Source organism: Brachyhypopomus gauderio, chromosome 5, assembly GCF_052324685.1.
Source record: "Brachyhypopomus gauderio isolate BG-103 chromosome 5, BGAUD_0.2, whole genome shotgun sequence".
Lineage (NCBI taxonomy): Eukaryota > Metazoa > Chordata > Actinopteri > Gymnotiformes > Hypopomidae > Brachyhypopomus > Brachyhypopomus gauderio.
In genome coordinates, this window is record NC_135215.1 from 10,262,554 (window position 1) to 10,283,217 (window position 20,664).

General features: G+C 51.6%; 2 protein-coding genes across 8 annotated transcripts in view; both read right to left on the minus strand.

The window, feature by feature from the left end:
- Window positions 1–4,206, minus strand: part of grm8a (glutamate receptor, metabotropic 8a) — a 177,827-nt gene extending 173,621 nt beyond the window's left edge. The window contains exons 1-2 of the mRNA XM_077005528.1: window positions 4,113–4,206; window positions 864–1,683 (exon numbers count right to left, since the gene is read on the minus strand). Of these exons, the coding sequence (XP_076861643.1) occupies window positions 864–1,379 (516 nt within the window). The 5' untranslated portion in view covers window positions 1,380–1,683; window positions 4,113–4,206. The remainder of the gene's footprint in view (window positions 1–863; window positions 1,684–4,112) is intronic.
- A 674-nt stretch (window positions 4,207–4,880) lies between these two features.
- znf800b (zinc finger protein 800b) lies at window positions 4,881–20,491 on the minus strand. 7 transcript variants are annotated; one of them, XM_077005530.1, is made up of 7 exons: window positions 19,635–19,951; window positions 19,474–19,530; window positions 14,610–14,719; window positions 11,888–11,983; window positions 9,612–9,755; window positions 7,753–9,427; window positions 4,881–5,944 (listed from the first exon to the last, which is right to left on the minus strand). In XM_077005530.1, coding segments are annotated over exons 1-7 (2,094 nt in total). In that variant the 5' UTR covers window positions 19,646–19,951; the 3' UTR covers window positions 4,881–5,943. The 7 variants fall into 7 exon arrangements, with proteins under 7 accessions (XP_076861645.1, XP_076861644.1, XP_076861646.1 ...); XM_077005529.1 differs by lacking the exon at window positions 4,881–5,944 and having other exon boundaries at window positions 7,749–9,427; XM_077005531.1 differs by lacking the exons at window positions 4,881–5,944; window positions 19,474–19,530; window positions 19,635–19,951 and adding an exon at window positions 20,395–20,491 and having other exon boundaries at window positions 7,749–9,427.
- Between the last annotated feature and the right edge of the window lie 173 nt (window positions 20,492–20,664).

Genomic DNA, 20,664 nt, shown 5'->3' on the forward strand with positions numbered 1-20,664 from the left:
ACACACACACACACACACACACACACACACACACACACAGGTTCAGGCATGTATGTTCCAGTGGAGACGTGTTCTTGCTGCAGTGTGGCGTGAGGCCTGGTGGCTGTGCTGGCCTGCAGGAGCCCCGTGGGCAGGCGTGTCACAGTCAGCATTCATTACACATAGAGATCTCCACCCACCCTGCTCAGCTAACGAAGGCTCCCAGTGAGCCTCCCTCGTTAATGGCCTGTGGGTAATTGGGGCCGTGGTGTTGTCTGTTGTCTTTGTGAGGAGTGTGAGTTTCAGCATTCAGCCCCCCGCGGAGTGGTATCTCAGTGGCCGTAAGGCCACGTGTGACTCTCACGCCGAACACATTTACACAAGATGGACCAGCAGCTCCACACCCTCCTGTAAGCAACACAATACCAACGCGTGTCCCTCTCTCAATAAGACTGACTGCTTTTTAATTGGTTGTCATAATTGAACTTTATCTGTTTGCCGAGCTGAGGATAGCCGGGCGTCCGGGTTTAACGGCCAGTCAGACTTGGTCCTGTAATATCCAGGGGCAGGCGAATTGGCCTCGGCACAAATATCCGCCCAGGGGCAAAGGCTCTCTCCCCGCATGCAGTGAGGCAGAGTAACCTGCAGCCCGTCGTGCACCTGGGGACGCCCACGAGAGACCTGCAGGCTCTCACGCAGCCTTCACAACCTCAAAGTGCTCTTACACATATCAAACAAACGCGGCGAGACTACTTCAAATTGGAGAGAGGGTTTAGTCACGTAACCGTCAGGCGGATGAGACGGTTTTACATGACATAAGAACTGTGATGCACATGTGCAGACCAAACAAAGCGGCGGGACGTGGTGTCCCGAGGCATCCCTACCTTGAACAACCGCAGGATGTTGGCCACCATGATGGAGACGGAGCTGGCGGAGGCGCCGATCACACCCACGATCTTGTCGGGCTTAGCGAAGACGGGCGGGTCACCGTTGGCACAGCGCACGTCGGAGCCGTCCCGCTCGATCAGCGCCTGCACGAAGGTGAGGGACTGCTCCAGAGCGTAGGTGTCCCGCGAGCAGGTGTCCAGGACGCGGGCCCCCAGCGTCACGTTGGGAAGCAGCTCGGGGTCCTTGTTGATGAGGTCGATGGCGAAGAGCATGGCCTCCAGGCGATGGATCCCCTTCTCCTTCTTCAGCTCCCCGCACGGAGCGCCCTGCGCCCCTCGAGAGTGCACGGGGAACAGCCCCCCCAGGATGATGTCACCGTCCAGGCGGATGGAGTGGGCGTACTCGGTTGATAGAGGCTCCACCCGCTGACAGATGGACGGAAGCCAACAGCAAAGCTGCGTTGTTAGGAGGAGCAGGAGTCTGCACAGCACCCGAGCAGATCCTACTGCCATAGTTACGCTGCAAGGACGGAGAACAGTAGATCCCAGTAGATCCCAGTAGATCCCAGTAGATTAACCAATGGGAATAATCGCGGGAGTACGCTGGATCGTCCAGTTAATGGTGAAGCCACACCCCCTTCATGGGGGGGGCGTTGTGAGGGTTAGTGCTCCACATATGTCTATAATACACGTCACGGGGGGGGAGGGGGGGGGGGGACAGTACAGGAGGGGTGGGACAATGGGACAATGCCGTGTCAGGTGTCTCTCTGCATCGTCCTGCCGTGACCTCACATCCTCTGTGACCTCACAGCCAAGCCTGCAGAAGAGACAACAGGAAACCCGTCAGAGACATGGCCACCTCACAGGAAACCAGCAACAACACAGTTCTATTTGAAGCGTTACTTCATTCCAGCCTCATATCAAAACTCATATCAAAAGCCAACGCTTACCAGACTCATTCGCAGTAAATGAGAATCTATCCATTAGTGTGATGAAAGGTCTCCGTGACAGGAAGGAGAACCGCTGACAGGAGAAAAGTCCTGTTTCATTATTTGGAGGAAACTCCCACAGGTCTTATGAGCTCTGGTGTTATGAACCCATCAGACACCAACTGCCCATTAAACCAAGATAAAAACGAATCTGCAGAATTGTTCAGACTTGTTCTCTTTTTGCATCTGTTTCATATTCACAAGCACCGGCAATCATTTTAATTCTTTTCTCTATACTTGACTGAAATCTCACTTATATTGTTAACAAGATGAAATTGAAGAATTCAACAGTGTTTCGAAGTCGGAAACACTTGTTTGTAGAGGGAAACAAATTGAGATTATTGTCTGTAGTAATCCACCATATGCTACTCATTTGTGATCTGGACTGGCGCGGTGCTCATAAATGGCCTGTCAATCCACTGAAAGCTTTCGTCTTCAAACAGGCCACACTAATGTTACGCTTTCTTTTCAACACTCTGATGGTGAAGGTCAACCTGTGCTCGATTGTTGAAGTTTCACAAGAACATGCTGGTTAAATTTACTACAAGTCGTGAGGCAGAGGCAGTCGTTCTTTCTGTTGTTTTATTTGTCTTGTTGATGTTTGCCATCGGTTGCCGGTCAGACATTTTCTACATTTGACTGGATCGTGCAGGTTGGGGTTTACTGCGCTGTCAAACCTTCTCTAGCGTGAATGACCGTGACCAAACCGGACCAGCAGGCATGATCGTGAGACGTCTTCAGAAGCTCGAGACGGCAGCAATCGGGTTTCAGATTAGGTTGTTTTAGCGTAACTACACACTTGGAACGCTGTGAAAATTACAGAATGAAGCTCCGCCACCGTTTCCTTCTCTCCTGTCCTTATTATCCGTAGAGTGAATTGCCTCATTACGCATGGCCTCCCCGCCACGTCCGCGTTTGCGCAGCGTTCAGATCGAGGAGACGTGCGCAATCTGCGGCGTCCCTGCGCCACAGCAGCGACACTGACCAGTGACACTGACCAGCAACACGCCGCTCCACACGGGCACGAGTCCTCGCGCCACACGTGCCTCCTTCGGTCAGTATCGCCACGTCAAAACGCGTCAAAGCTCGCTGCCTACCCCGTTAATGAGACACAATAAACATTTAAATCCAACTCTCACGATACACCACTATCTACACGCCAGACTCGGTGCATTTAGTACAACATAGTTACGAAGATACGATGTTTATTAAGTTTTAATTTCCCCTTACTTTTGTTGCATAAAATGAAACTAACATTTGTCTGTGATGAAGCGAAATAAACCAAACACCTCTGCTTTCACTAATGACATCGAACTGATTGCAGGCACAGACTTTAAGATTTTCCGTCATTATCGGTGGTTGTAAGTGACGGAGGGCTGGCGACTCACTGGAGCTCCCGTGGCAAACGAAGTGTGCGCCATTTCTTCTACCCCTCGTCTTCATTTCTTTAATTTACAAGTATCGGTATGTGTCAAACAGTGCCATCTTCTTCTGGCCATCCTATGATATGTTCTCCAGGAGGAATGATCTCTGGGGAGCCAACTGCTTCGCGCAGACAGCGATAGCTTTCAACCTCCTCTTTCCCCTCAGGTTTCCCATCACTTTAACAGTTGTTGCAGCCTAAAACGTTTTTATATTCTGTTGCGCCTTTTTATCTGATTTAATTCTACGCCCCACGTTGACGTGAATGACCAGTAAGTTTTATGGCGAAACTTCATGTTTTAAGGACCGTTATATTCAACGAATACAAGCAAATCTAATTTTTTACATTACGATAGAGCGAAAATTATAATTCTGCACTATAGTAACCTCTTATGAGCTTAGGATTTGCGCATTTCCCCCCACTTGCGTTTTGTCTTGCATCGTATACATTGATGGTCATTTTACAACAGTTAGAGAAAATTTTAAACAGATAGTTTTGCATTGACCCATTTCTGCGGTGTAAAACAATTTTATGAAATACAATTACATCTACTACTAGCAAATGACAACAGCTAGACCGAGTGTGTCTACATTCCTGTGGGGTCATCCAACTTTACTGCGGACCTGAGGAACTCGCCCTGTCCATCAACACACCGTCCACGCACATACAACATTATAGCGGATCAATACAGGAGGTTTTGTTATCAAACAGGCGTTCGTCTTCAGCTGTCAGACATACGCGGGGGGGCGTGAGGCAAAATCCGCGGAGAGATCCGATTTTTTCTTAAAAGTAAGACACTTCTGATACAGAAGTACAGCGCGTCTCCACACCTACCTTATTCGGAGTCTTCGATGATGTTTGTCGTTTGTTCACCGTTGTGCACGCGCCTTGGTGCTGAAAAGAACAGCGCATTCAGCGCGAGCGAATCACGAAAATATCCTGCGCTGCTGTGATTGGTCGCGACACCCCCCCCCACCCTACACCCCATCACCTACCCCCACCCTCTTCCCCCCAGTAAAGAGTCACGCCGTCAAACTATAGAACATTACTTGATGGTAATTCTTTTATTAACACTTGCATTGGTGCGCGGCTGGCAGGAGACACGCCGCTCACACCTGGACTCGCTTTACGTCACACTGCATGTGGGAAAATTTGAAATGCGTCGGTGCGGGAAACGTCGAGAATCCTAAATAATTTAATTTACCTTCTGATTGTGTCCTTCTTAGGACTGGTGTAATTAAATGCTACTTTATCCAAGTGCTATAACATCTCGGGTAGAATTTGGAGTAAAGCCAGATACCCAGGATCGTGATTCACCCCGTCAGAGTGCGCTGTAATGCACGAAGAAAAACAATGCGTGTGACAAACATTGCGTAGCGGTGAAACGGTACCGCTCAATACCACTTTACTACGGGAAGGAGTTCAAGACGCGGTCCTGCCTCCGTGGAGCGTTGCTGCCCTCTGGTGACGACCGCGCGCAAGGGCAAGCTCACCTGGACCGGCTCCACGTTTGATGTGGAATAAAACGATACCAGCAAGAGAAGCGAAATGCTGCCTGTGGAAACGCTGGACAATCTACTAATAACAAATGCGACCCCAGAATTCCAGTTTCTGTTTTATTAGGGTTAAACCAAAACTCATAATTGAATACATTCATTTGGCCTGTAATGTTATACCTTCAGCATTACCCATCCTCGTCAACACATTAAACGTAAAGTCTGGTGAGATGCCAGGAGCCCTTGGTTCAGGCGCACACCTGCGCGTGCTGTCCGAGACGAGCATCTTGTGCAAATGCACCGAATTAATAAGATGCCAAATTCATCCTGGTCTCGACGTCTCTGTATCAAACAGTTCAACAACTCAAACGATGGGAATCTTTTTCATTTTTGAGCTGCAAAAGGTATAACATTATTCAGAAGGTATAACATATTGTTCAGAAGGTATAACATTATTCAGAAGGTTTAACATATTATTCAGAAATGGGTTCTTTGTTTGACATGCCAGTTTGTCGAGGGTGAACATTCCCTCAGGTATACAGGTTTCAAATAAAAAAATCGCAGCAGCTGTACTTTAGTGTTAGGGCACAGCAATATATAAAACATTCCAGTGGTCTCGAGTCATAAGAACATGTCATCCTCCAGTAATAAAGAAAAGAACTGGGTGTAGATGCAACCCCAAACGCTTGCATTGAATACCAATGAGAACCGCGTGGTTGGAGGCTCACTGTTGCACGTGTAGACCTGGACTACAACACCACCCGCCAGGCCACACCACCACCCGCCAGGGTGAGATCAATGCTCTGGTGAGCTGGATGAGAGGTCCATGGACGGGCGGAGAGGGATCCTCTCTCCAAGGACTGTGCAGAAGATCAACCCTCTGCTAGAGTTCATTCACAAACAGCCCAGAAGGCTTGATCGAATGAAGAGGCCCCACCCCTTACCTGGAGGCCAAAATGCACTTGACATGAAAGGTTATGCTGTTCCATTCTCACTGGTTTGAAACAGTGTTTTTAAAGTCAAAGATGTGAACCAGTTCTGCCGTATGTACAGTCAAGTATATACAGTGAATCTCCATCTGTCGGTCTCATCCAGATCATCTCTGAGATTATTAGCAGCGTCACTCACATCCTCCAACTCATCATCACTGCCAGGACCTCAGGACCTCATCTAAAGGGAGCAGGAGAGGAGAAAGATAGACAGAAAGAGAGAGAGAGCAGGGGAGGGAGAGAGAGAGACAGCTGTGAGATAGCTAAGTGGTCAATTAGCCTAGTTTAAACACAGTCCCGTCTCTTTTGTGGCGAGAGCCCCCACGGGAACTTTGGGCCACAGGCAGACCGTGACTAAGTGATGATCAAGTGTGTGTTGTTTGCTCCAACCACCTTCCAAGAGGCAGGCAGACTGTCCGCCCCCAGCAGGCAGCAGAGAGCGTTGACCACCCAAGGCCATCGTCGGCCAGACGGAGGGGAATCAATAAACACGAAGCCGGGGGGGGGGATGTGTGTGTGAAGGGGAGGAGAGGGGTGGGGGTTATGGTCTCCTGTGCTGGGAGATCAGCACATCCTAAATGTGACTCACTCACACGTACACACGTGCACTCGCGCGCGCACACACACACACACACACACACACACACACACACATACACACACACACAGTGTCACCGTCCCTCAAGCAGAACAGTGTGACCAACAGCTGTCCAAGACAAGGGCCACGTCCAAGGACATGGAGGAGCCGACAAACACACACACTCTCACACTCACACACACACACACACACACACACACACACACACACACACACACACACACACACTCCCCTCCTGCTCCACATGGCAGTGCAGGATCTCTCCAGTCACCCCATTACAGCGTGATGTGAGGATGACTCCTTGGCAGGTGTCGGGGCAGAGACAGGTCTAGGGTAGGGTAGGTGTCGGGGCAGAGACAGGTCTAGGGTAGGGTAGGTGTCGGGGCAGAGACAGGTCTAGGGTAGGGTAGGTGTCGGGGCAGGTCTAGGGTAGGGTAGGTGTCGGGGCAGGGACAGGTCTAGGGTAGGGTAGGTGTCGGGGCAGGTCTAGGGTAGGGTAGGTGTCGGGGCAGGTCTAGGGTAGGGTAGGTGTCGGGGCAGGGACAGGTCTAGGGTAGGGTAGGTGTCAGGGACAGGTCTAGGGTAGGGTAGGTGTCGGGGCAGGTCTAGGGTAGGGTAGGTGTCGGGGCAGGTCTAGGCTAGGGTAGGTGTCGGGGCAGGTCTAGGCTAGGGTAGGTGTCGGGGCAGGTCTAGGCTAGGGTAGGTGTCGGGGCAGGTCTAGGCTAGGGTAGGTGTCAGGGCAGGTCTAGGGTAGGGTAGGTGTCAGGGCAGGGACAGGTCTAGGGTAGGGTAGGTGTCGGGGCAGGTCTAGGGTAGGGTAGGTGTCGGGGCAAGGCAGGTTTAGAGTTGGTGTTGAGGCAGGGTAGGGTAGGGCAGGTGTCGGGGCAGGGGCAGGTCTAGGGTAGGGTAGATATTGAGGCAGGGTAAGGTAGGGTAGGGGTGGGGTAGGTGTCGGAGCAGGGCAGGGTAGGTGTCGGAGCAGGGCAGGGTAGGTGTCGGGGCAGGGTAGGGCAGGTGTCGGGGCAGGGTAAGTGTCGGGGCAGGGCAGGGTAGGTGTCGGGGCAGGGCAGGTGTCGGGGCAGGGTAGGGTAGGGCAGGTGTCAGGGCAGGGCAGGGTAGGTGTTGGGGCAGGGCAGGGTAGGGCAGGTGTCGGGGCAGGTCTAGGGAAGGGTAGGTGTCGGGGCAGGTCTAGGCTAGGGTAGGTGTCAGGGCAGGTCTAGGCTAGGGTAGGTGTCAGGGCAGGGACAGGTCTAGGGTAGGGTAGGTGTCGGGGCAGGGCAGGGTAGGTGTCGGGGCAGGGCAGGGTAGGGTAGGTGTCGGGGCAGGGCAGGGTAGGGTAGGGTAGGTGTCGGGGCAGGGCAGGGTAGGGCAGGTGTCAGGTGCAGCCTCACCAGAGCAGGGACTTGGAGCGCGTGCTCACGCCGGCTGTCCTGCCCTCGCTGTGGGCCACGTTCCGGTGACTCCTCTTGTGCGACTCCAGGTAGACCTTCTTAGCGAACGCACGGCCACACATGTCGCAGGCGTGCAGCGAGAAGTTCTTGGTGACCCGCACCTCGCTGCTGTCATGCACGTCCTCTTGGTGGGAACCATTGGAGCTCTGACCGCGTCGCGTGAACATGCTCTGTTTGCGCGTAACGGCGGTCGAAGGCGCGGCCGGGTCGTGCCGACGAGAGGGGGCGTGGTCGTTGTGCTGCCCGTTGACATCCGCCTTGACCTGGGTGTGCGCGGCCAGCACCGCCTCGGCGGGTTTCTTCACCGCGCGGCTCTCCAGCACCGGCAGGATCTTGGCCAGGTAGGCCGTGTTCTTCTTGTGCACCACGGTGACGTGGCGGAGAACGTCCCGTTTGCGGCGGGACTCGTAGTGGCAGATGGGGCAGCGGTAGAACTTGATGAAGATGTCGCTGCCGTTGTCCGTGTGCAGCTCGATGTGCTTGGCCAGGTTCTGCCGCGAGCTGAACTGACGCTTGCACAGCTTGCAGAACAGCTTCTTGAAGTCAAAACCCATCGTGAATTTGAGCCTGGCGCGCAGACGCCCCTCCCCGCTGGGCTCCGCCTCCCGCGGCCTATTAACCCCGCCCCCAGACGACCCGTCCGCGTTGATCTTGTGCACGACCCGCATGTGCCTCTTCAGCCGAGCCTGCGAGCTGTAGGTCCTCTTGCACAGGAGACACTTGCAGTCTTCCAGGTTGTAGTGGGGAATGAGAGACATGGTCCTGGGGACGATGGACATGGGTCCGTGGCGGGGGGGCGGGGTGTCCAGCTGGCCCGGCTTGGTGGCGATGTCGGGGGTGATGAGGTCGCGGCGGAGGCCCCGGTGCACCTCATCGAAGTGTCGGCGGACGTTGGCTTTGGTGGCGAAGGTCTTGAAGCAGATGGGGCAGCGTCTGCCGTCGAGGGAGGGCGGGTGGACCTGGCCCGTCTGCCGGTCCTTCACCACGGACAGCAGGCTGATGGGGACGGTGCGCGTCTCCGTGAAGCGGCGCAGCTCCTCCATGCGCTTCCTGTGCATCTTGCGGCAATGCCTGCGTACGCCGCGCCGCGTGCTGAAGTCCTTCCCGCACAGGCAGCAGGTGATGACCACGTCGCCCACGTCTTCCCCGCACTCCGCCTCCTCCCCCTCCTCCCTCTCCGCTCCCACCTCCCCCTCCTCTTCGTCTTCGTCGCTGTCCTCGTCGCTGTCCTCCTCTTCGTCCTCCTCGCCGTCCAGGACCACTCCGTCGTCTCCGTCCGCCTCCTCCGCCCGCTCCTCTCTCCGACCTTCCTCCCGCTCCTCCGCCTCGCTATCACCATCCTCGCTCTCGCTGTCCACCCCTCCCCCGTCCTCCTCTTGGGCCTGTGTAGGTCCCTGTAGGCTGCTGGTGCTGTGGGCGGAGCTGTGGGTGGAGCTGTGGGCGGAGCTGTGACTCTGAGGCGGGAGGTCTGTGCCATCCTCACTGGTCACCTGCTGGAACATGGCGTTCTGGTTGCTCTCTATGGGCTCCAGTGTCACTACGTACTGCGGAGAGTCTGGGGGGTAAATGGCCTCCAGCAGGTCTTTACCAGGCAGGGACAGGCAGGAACTGGCATCTACAGCAGAAATCAGAGCTCCGTTAGTCCTCACGTCATCCACTACTGCTGGAACTACATAACCACAGTCGAACAGGCACCATGGGGGAAAGTATCTACTACTGTTCATTAAATGTTATATGCATCTAATGACAGTAACCCAATGATAGACTGCAGGACAATTTAGACCTGAACCCAGACTAACCTTCGGGATCAGGACACCTGGAGAAGCAGTAGAACTCCTTGTGTGTGATCAGGTTTGGAAGGCCACGGAAAAGACTCCGACAGAGTTTGCACTCAAAAATGGTGTCCACCTCTTTGAGCAGGATGTGCTTCAGTTGTGTAGTACCTGTAAAAGGCCAAAAGGGGGCAGCATATAGCCACACTGAAGATGTTAGTACTGCAGGTCACCTCCCCTCATGCAAACCCCCCTTCACACCACACCAAACCCCCCACACCACATCACCCATACCAAACCCCCCCCCTCCACACCACCCATACCAAACCCCCCTCACACGCCATCACCCATACAAACCCCCCTCACACGCCATCACCCATGCCAAACCCCCCTCACACACACACACACACACACACACACACACATCACCCATGCCAAACCCCCCCCCCCCACACACACACACACACACACACACACACACATCACCCATACCAAACCCCCCCTCACACACACATCACCCATACCAAACCCCCCCTCACACACACATCACCCATACCAAACCCCCCCTCACACACACACACATACCAAACCCCCCTCACACACACACATCACCCATACCAAACCCCCCTCACACACACACACATCACCCATACCAAACCCCCCCTCACACACACATCACCCATACCAAACCCCCCCTCACACACACACACACACACCACCCATACCAAACCCCCCCTCACACACACACACACACACACTCACACCACCCATACCAAACCCCCCCTCACACACACACACACACACACACACACACACATCACCCATACCAAACCCCCCCTCACACATACACACATCACCCATACGAAACCCCCCCTCACACATACACACATCCACCCATACCAAACCCCCCCCCCCCCCCCCCCCCCACACACACACACACACATCACCCATACCAAACCCCCCCTCACACACACACACACATCACCCATACCAAACCCCCCTCACACACACACACCACCCATACCAAACCCCCCCTCACACACACACACACACACACACACCACCCATACCAAACCCCCCCTCACACACACACACACACACCCCATACCAAACCCCCCCCCACACACACACCACCCATACCAAACCCCCCCTCACACACACACACACACACACACACACACACACATCACCCATACCAAACCCCCCCTCACACATACACACATCACCATACCAAACCCCCCCTCACACACATCACCCATACCAAACCCCCCCTCACACACACACACACACACACCACCCATACCAAACCCCCCTCACACATACACACATCACCCATACCAAACCCCCCCTCACACACACACACACATCACCCATACCAAACCCCCCCTCACACACACACACACATCACCCATACCAAACCCCCCCCTCACACACACACACACACACACACACACACCACCCATACCAAACCCCCCCTCACACATACACACACCACCCATACCAAACCCCCCTCACACATACACACATCACCCATACCAAACCCCCCCTCACACACACACACATCACCCATACCAAACCCCCCCCCCCACACACACACACACACACACATCACCCATACCAAACCCCACTCACACACACACACATCACCCATACCAAACCCCCCCTCACACACACACACCACCCATACCAAACCCCCCTCACACACACACACACCACCCATACCAAACCCCCCCTCACACACACACACCACCCATACCAAACCCCCCTCACACACACACACCCACACACCACCCATACCAAACCCCCCCTCACACACACACACACACACACACATCACCCATACCAAACCCCCCCTCACACATCACCCATACCAAACCCCCCCTCACACACACACACACACACACACACACACACATCACCCATACCAAACCCCCCCTCACACACACACACATCACCCATACCAAACCCCCCCTCACACACACATCACCCATACCAAACCCCCCTCACACACGCCATCACCCATACCAGACCCCCCTCACACACGCCATCACCCATACCAGACCCCCCTCACACACGCCATCACCCTTACCAAACCCCCCTCACACACGCCATCACCCTTACCAAACCCCCCTCACACACACACATCACCCATACCAAACCCCCCCTCACACATACACACATCACCCATACCAAACCCCCCCTCACACACACACATCACCCTTACCAAACCCCCCTCACACACACACACACACACACACACACACACACACATCACCCATACCAAACCCCCCCTCACACATCACCTGAACGGAAGCATTCGATGATCTGGTGGATTCCAGACTTGGACGTGTGCAGCTGTCTCTGTAGCAATGGAGGATCTCCTGGTTCAATGTTGTACACTAGAACACAGAATGAACACGGTTTCATACTCTGGCCATACAGCAGGCTGATGCCTCCAGGCCACACTGTGATTAGTGTGGAAACATACTGGTACAAACGTGATTGTGATGATGGTACACTGCACGTTTTATTTAGTGTCTCAGACAAGGACGCATCTTCCGAGCAGAGGGCAGTAAAGAAACTGCTGCTAATTAAAGCTGTCTATTTTAAATCCATACAGGAACTCTCTACTGCCCTCTGCAGGCGCTGCCTAGTAAAGGCACAATGCAAAGTGTTGTAGTAATTTCACACATTAAATACATTCAGTGCAGAACACAAACATACTCATGAACAGCAGAGTCATTAAAGGGGTCAGAGCCAGAGTCCTGGACAGCACACAGACACAAGAAGGGCAGGGGTGTCTCAACATTTGTCTTCACAGAATAGTTTTAATTACAAGTGTGAGTAAAACTGTTGTGCTCCACAGCAAGATGTGTGTGTGTGTGTGTGTGTGTGTGTGTGTGTGTGTGTGTGTGTGTGTGTGTGTGTGTGTGTGTGTGTGTGTGTGTGTGTGTGTGGCAAACAGGAAGCTGTGTGTGATGTGGACAGGATCTGAGGACTGGTATCAACATTTCAGAATCAATTTACATTTTTTTTTAATCTATATTTTTGACAACACAATCCTGACAGACAAATATTTACATTTGACATCTGTTTACTCTGAAGGTGTGTGTTTATACTCCTGCCTTCCTGGGTGTATGTACATTTGTGCATCTCACATATTTGTGCATGTGTATGTTACTCACATGTTTATGTATGTGTATTATACTGATATGCATCTCATATAGATGTATGAATGTGCATGTTCCTCACACATGTATACATCTTACACGTGTATATCTATCTTACATGCTTGTTGTTTATATTGTACCCACATTAATTAAAGCCACGTTTTTAAAAGTTACAACATGATTCAGGATGTAGAAAGATCTGTTAGTCATGGATTAACCAAAGTCAGATTAAAGACTCACAGGTACATTTTCTTAAGCACAACTGCGTTTTAGTTCAACGCTACACAAACACGGATCCACAGAGACTGGCAGTGAAGTCTCCATGGCAACCCAGGACTTTCTCTTTAGCTTTTCGAGAAGAGCCTGTTTCCTGTAGAAGAGCCCCGCCCCGACAGGAAGAGCCCCGTGATGGGGAGACGCTGGCGGGCGTGAGGAGGGTGCTGAGGGTGGAGTCACTCTGGTTCCTCTCACCTATAGTTGTTGAAAGGAGAACCTCTGCGTCTCATCTCCAGGGGCTACGCGTATCACTGCTCTGTTGAGCGAGACCATGTTAAACGCAGAGGAAGCATGAGATTCAGATCTGTGGTAGTTTCTGTCTCGGAGTGGTTCATAATCGCAGGGTTTTAGTGCCAAAGGAATTACTTGTGACCACAAGGGGGCGTTGTTTTCCACATTAATGTCTGGTTATGGAATTGTCAGCAAAGCATTTAGCAATCATTTGCTTGTCCTTTTGCTGTAAACGGGCAAAACGCCTGACTTCTTTAAACACGCCACTGAAGTCACCAGTTCTGAGTTTGTGTGTGTGTATTCGTGTGTGGTGTCTCAGGGCAGACAAGAAAATCATTGAATAATGTAATTATGTGTGGGGCTGTGTTGATCTCAGTAGACCTACAGTACTGTTCACCACTTCAAGCTCCACCCCCTCATGTCAGAGATCTCCACCCACTCACATCATAGAGCTCCACCCTCACTCCCCCATGTTGACCCCCACCTCCTGCTACACCCAGGTAGAAGCAGAGTCAGCTACTTCAGGTCTGAGGAGCATGCCGGCGGACCGCAGCTCGGCTGCTCTGTGGCCGTGATATTGAGCTCCTGCTGTAGACGGGGACTGGCGTTCCCTTCACTTCTGCTCCCTCCAATCAGAACCACCAGACCCAGCCATGCTGCAGAGTAAAGCTATGCTGGTCATACTGGTCGTACTGGCCCCAGGCAACCTCCACCCAGCGAGGCACAACACGACCAGCAAGGAAGTCAAACCCCACCTCAACCACGACACGTGTGTGTCAGCACTTCACACTGGAGAGGGGTGTGTGTGTGTAGCCTGAAGGGGCGGAGTCTGACCTCCTCTGCAGGGGTCACAGACCCCCGTCTCATGCTGTGTGGAGGACAATAGACCCAAGCAGAATGTTCTGGAACCCCCTCCAACCCCCGAGCCAGTATGTGGCTGAGCAGCCCGCCGGCCAATCAGACGGCTTCAGCTCAGCTCGTATCCAGGCTGCTTACACAGGCAGGCCGAACAAGTCACCCCCAGAGAGAGGGAGAGAGAGAGAGAGATAGAGAGAGGGAGAGCTGTCAGCTGGAAACAGTAGGGATGCTACTTCTCACTGTGCTCTAATCACCATTTTTGGGGTCTGTCCAGGTCTGTGTGTGTGCGCGCGTGTCCAGGTCTGTGTGTGCGGTGGTACCTGGCACAGGTGGGGACCACACTCACCCCGTGATGGTGCTTTGGGCGGGTGGACACACTCACCCCGTGATGGTGCTTTGGGCGGGTGGACACACTCACCCCGTGATGGTGCTTTGGGCGGGTGGACACACTCACCCCGTGATGGTGCTTTGGGCGGGTGGACACACTCACCCCGTGATGGTGCTTTGGGCGGGTGGACACACGGCTTGTCTGTCTGGCAGGATTTCTCGTTGCTGCACTGCTCGTCTGCCAGGAGATCAGCCATGTCTTCTGACGCAGAGCTGGGAGCAGAAAACCGGATCAATGCACTACAAACTCAAACAGGGGGTGGCGCTATAGAGGCGCACCAAGAGGAGACTAATGAGTAAAGGCTGTAGGACACATGACAGCAGCCCATAACCAACAGGACACACTGTAATGTAAGGATGCATGAGGCTTAGATCTTGGACACAAGACCAACTACAACTTTGTGAGTTCACCGTTGCCATGTGAAGCACCCCTCCCCCCCTCTTTCTCTCTCTTTCTCTCCCTCCCCAGATATCAATCAATCAATCAATCAATCAAAGTTTATTTGTATAGCGCTTTTCACAACACAGGTTGACACAAAGCGCTTTAAAGGGTTAACAATACTATGGGTCCAGAACCCTAATGAGCAAGCCAAAGGCGACAGTGGCGAGGAAAAACTCCCTATGATGGTGGGGAATAGGAAGAAACCTCGGAAGAACCAAGACTCAAAAGGGAACCCATCCTCCATTGGGCGGCCCGTTAACACACAAATTACACAAAATACAGACAAATACACAAGTCACACACAAATCACACAATCAGGCGGTAAAAATGAAAGTTCTGGGTTATGATATTGTCACTGTAAATGTCTGTTGACGAACGCCAGGCTTTCATTCCGTGTCGGAGCAGCAATATCAGACTCACAACTCTGAAATTACCCTTGAAGTATTTGCTACACCTCTCTCTCTCTCTCTCCCCCTTCACCCCCTTCCTCTCTCTCCCTCCTTCATTCTTTCCCCTCTGCCTGTCCGTCTGCTCCTCCTCCTTGTGTGTGTGTGTGATTCCCCTTTGCCCTTGAAGAAGTGGGAAAGCCCAACACTCCTCCACACACACACACACACACACACACACACACACACACACACACACACACACACACACACACACACACACACACACACACACACACACACAGGTAACTTCTGTCACACACTTCTGCAAACACACACACACACACTACTCACCCCTCCTCAAAACATACACACCCCCCTACAATCCCACCTAAAACACAAAGAGAAAAGGAGATGAGATCTCACCACTCACCACCGAGTCACATTGTTATTCAAGCAAAACTGCAGTTAGCAAATAGATTCTAATGAGCTGAGGTCTCCATGACCTACACTCACATCTACCTTACAAAAGTGTCTCACGACCTGCAGCACAGATTATCTGTGTAGAGTTAAGTTTGATCTTTCTAAATAACTAGTCATTTAAAATAACGTAATCAATTCAGTTCTGCACAATAGTGTATTATGGTGCCCTCTGCTGGTGAGTAACTTAATAAATAAATGCTTACAGTAAACAACCTTGTCCCACGATGTTGCCTGTGACTGTGTGTTAACGGTGAACGGAGGTCACAGCATGATGTTTACCTCACACAGCAGTCCTTAACACCCCAGAAAACCAACACCAGCTTATCTCCATCATTGCAAGAAGTGAAGACTAGATTGAGATAACCAATCTTCATCAGATTTGGCCAAAACAGCATCCTGACAAAACTGAACATCTGAAACTTGATAAACAAACCCTCAAACTTTAATTTTAACTCCACCAGAACTTTATTTTGCTATATTTTGTTAATTGTGATTTTTACACCCCAATCGAAATTTGTCCTCCGCTTTTAACCCATCTGTGCAGTCAGAACACACACACACACACACACACACACACACACACACTAGTGATTACTAGGGGATCACACGTGCCCAGAGCGGTGGGCAGCCCTAGTACGGCACCCGGGGAACAGTTGGGGTTAGGTGCCTTGCTCAAGGGCACCTCAGTCATGGCCTGTCTGGGAATCAAACCCACGACCCTCCGGTCACAAGACCAGTTCCCTAACCGCCAGGCCATGACTGAAGTTCCATGACATGAACTTCAGGAAACTTGAGTGACATTAATGTAAAATTATCTATGATTAGCTAAAAAGATCATCCTTCACATCCCAGAGTGCATACGGATGTGGCTGCAAGTGACAGCAAGGAGGGTTCTGAGGCCCCTGATCGTCCACTGGAGCCCACCCACGCCGGGGCCCACCCACGCCGGGGCCCAACCGTCGGGCCGACGGTGCCTGCTGGGTCTCACTGGAGTGCTGTGCATCGCTCTTTGCTATGCAGGACTCTCCTCTAGCAGATACATGGAGCTGCTTAGCTGAGGAAGAGGTGCAAGAACCTCCTCCTCCTCCTCACCACCACCACCAGAACCCAAACTACAGCACTGCTCCAAGAAACCAGCTGAACACACACCCACTACAGCCTCACACACACACCCTACAGTCTCACACATGCTGTAGGGGGTCTACAGCCTCACACACACCCCTACAGCCTCACACACACACACACACCCTACAGCCTCACACATGCTGTAGGGGGTCTACAGCCTCACACACACACACCCTACACCCTCACACACGCTGTAGGGGGTCTACAGCCTCACACACACACACACACCCTACAGCCTCACACACACCCTACAGCCTCGCACATGCTGTAGGGGGGTCTACAGCCTCACACACACACCCCTACAGTCTCACAAGCCCTTGGGTTCATCTGGCTTAAGTCTGCTGAGCTTAAATGCTGAGAATATTTACACGCCGTAAAATCTGTTTCCCCCTAAAATTAATAAAGTTTTATTATCAACAGCTGGAGTTTGGATATTCTAACCATACAGGTGATCATACACAGCACTACATCATTAAGGTAGTGGATGGGACAGGATATTAGTCGTGAAGATCTTTGAGCAAGGCCGATGTTCATGAACACATCACAGAGCATCACAGCAAATTAATGCAGTTTAAGACAGAGGGGCTTACCACCAATGACCAACACACGGCCAAAAAAAAAAACACCACGACCTGCCTGAGGAACTTCTACTTAACGCTCACGATGGTGGTATTACACGAGACCTTCACCAGTGTCTCACATGCATTAACACCAAGCCAGAAAGTGCTTCGTTAGGTGCTGCACGAGTCTTATGACCTGTCACACGAGTCTTATGACCTGTCACACGAGTCTTGTGACCTGTCACACGAGTCTTATGACCTGTCACACGAGGGACAGAACAGACCCCACACACAGTGAAGGTGACTGTGGCCTTGTGCCACCAGGCGGTATGGAAACTCTGGACTGTTCAGCACAGGAAACCCGCACTATTAGCACAGTTAGCCAACTGACAAATGGTTTTCACCCCATTAACAGTAAACTGACATTAAAATGAAACAGGCACACAGCATTCCTGGAAAAGCGCTCAGACGACAAAACTAAATGTTTTGGAATCACTTTTAACAATTACACATTTAACTACAATATTGTAATCATTCAATAAAGTCTTTAATAACAGCGGCTCATTAGCATATTCACGACGTCACGAGTCACGTGAACGCAGAGGAAGCAAACGCTGTGTACGAATTCTTTTCAAAACTGTCGGATTCCAGCGTCTCAGAAAGTTTTATAAATCATAAGCAAAAGTATCGACAGACTAAAGTTGCTTGCATATATATTAACTAATGGATAATAGCGAAAAGACGGTTCGGTTCGCTCATTTAAAAAAGCTAACGCGCAAAACAGTGTAGCTAGCATTGACGCGCGGGGCTCGCGCAGGACGGGCGGCCGACTCGCGCGCGGGGTACGGGACACAGTACAGCTCCGCGCGCTGTAATTAAAGCTATTTACATACGCTGGATTTGCATACATTTCGATAAATTAAATGCGAATTTTCCGTTGACTGCAAAAACCATGTGAGCAACTTGCGCAATGGGCAGGAAACGAGCCTGAACGTCGCTCGGGCTCCTGCTCCTAAAGCTCAGCCTGAATGATCCTGCACGCTTACGGACACATTAGTCGACATGTGCATTTAGTGCAGGAGCGATGCTCGAATTAAAGCGATGTGTTTCCATTAGGTACGGGTTCATCTCTCGTGCGTTTAAGAAAGGAGTGAGTGACTCAAAATGACACTAAATTAGTGACACATTAAGAGTGGCTTGCGTATCAATACTTTTCCCACAAATTAAACATTGTTTGCAGTAAATATTGGACAACATCAAGTAACATCCTGTGGGAAGAGTAGTTGTGCAACTTCTAACTAAACTTACGCCGTACGCTGAATCTCAGACTAATTCTTATAAATCAGTCTTATTTAGATTCATGCAATTGCTGATACTTTTTCGATAGATGATTATCTCTCATCAGCCAGCGACGTGTTCGCATAATCAAGAATGTGGTTTGGACTGCGTGGTAGACCTGGTCACATTATCCTCGTTACGTCGTCCGAGGACGCATGCACGTAGTTGACGAGGTGGACACGAGCGAGGTTCGGGAAGCTCGACTCACCAGGTCGGAATACAGAATCCGCTGGGTGACGGCTTGCTGTGCTACTTTGCGGCTAACCGAAGTTCCGTTTATCCGGAGAGGTAACGTAACAAAAAGAGACGTGGAAAAGCAGCAGCCTTAGATATGCGCAAAGCAGCGCCACCGTTGCGCAGCTGCACCGCTCGTGTTTGGTGCTCGGTACCGAGGTGACTGTGTGGAGAACTTCTTCATTCAGACTTTATCGGCTGCTAGTGTGCAAACAGGAGCGCGAGGCACTTCAGTTCTCGTGGCACATTTGCACTAGTCCCAGTATCCCAACCCCCCTCCCTCCTCCCCCCAAAAACTCCTTTACACGGTTATATTGTCGGCCCCGAAACGCCATTATTTTGAACCACAAAAATATCAGACTAACTTGATCGAAGGAAAACCCGAGTAAAGAAATGCACCTTTTAAACCGTGGAGGCCCCTCCGACTGCAGCATGGCCGAGAGTGCGCCGTAAAAGCTGGATGACCCACAGAAAGGCGTACAAAGATGATGAACAACACTTGCAAAATAAAGTCAACGGCTCGACAAAACCACACCGACTCGCCGTGAAACACAAGCTACCTTGAAAACATGCGAAAAAACGCAGATGTGCGAATCCTAAAACGCTGCGCTTCGCAACTCGGTGCCACCTTCCCCAAGAAGTAGAGCTTAGCGCACAGGACCGGTGACCCTTCCGGCTTTGCGCGTATTCCCCTTCACCACACGCTACAGTAATGATAATAAAAGATACCGCACGGTCGACAGGAGCAGCAATTTGAATCTAATCGGGTCTTTTCAACATGTTAAAACGGAGGTGAAGGCGAGTTTGGATCCCTGAAACCGAGCCCCTTCCCTGCCACGCTCAGGCAGAACAAGAGCGATGACGCCATTTTCTGCACAACGACCACGTTCGTGGAGGAAAAGCGAAGCTTCCACAGCCTTTAAACCCACTCCCACCACCACGGACAACGCCTGCAAGTCATGTCGCTTCACCTGCGCTTGTTCTTACCTGTGTAGGTTTTAAAGCAACGAGTGAAATCCGATTTTGTTGAGTACAGAACTGGTTTGGGCCAGAAAGCTACTTGGTGTGTGCGTCCGTCTCGCAGGCTGAGGTTGTTGATTACGCCTCCGACTCCCCTACAACAGTTCCTCTTGGCGGATGTCTTTTGTGCACGGAGTTATCTGTCAATCCCGATCTATTGCAAAGCCTATTTTACTTTTTACTTGTCGAATAATAAACCGAGCCGACGTCCCGCTGCTCAGGATGATTAGAGTTCAGTCTTTGCAACATAGGGACGGTTACCAGTGTCATAGTTTGTGCTCTCACATTGCGCGCGCATACCTTTTCCATCTCCGACACGAGGGCTGCAGATACGCAGCGTTCATTATGTAGGTTACCTCCGATTATTTATCCCACCTTATGAAACTACCTTTAATTGGCATTTTTAATCGCTCCAAAATGTGCAACAAAAAGTTATACATGAGGCAAGAGTATTTCCCCACGCCAAAGGGTTGGGGTTAGTCCCCAAACCCAAGTTTACTCATTCATTATTAGCCAGTGTAATCACATGACGGATAACGCAAGTTATACATCTCATGCAAAGCAGGCATG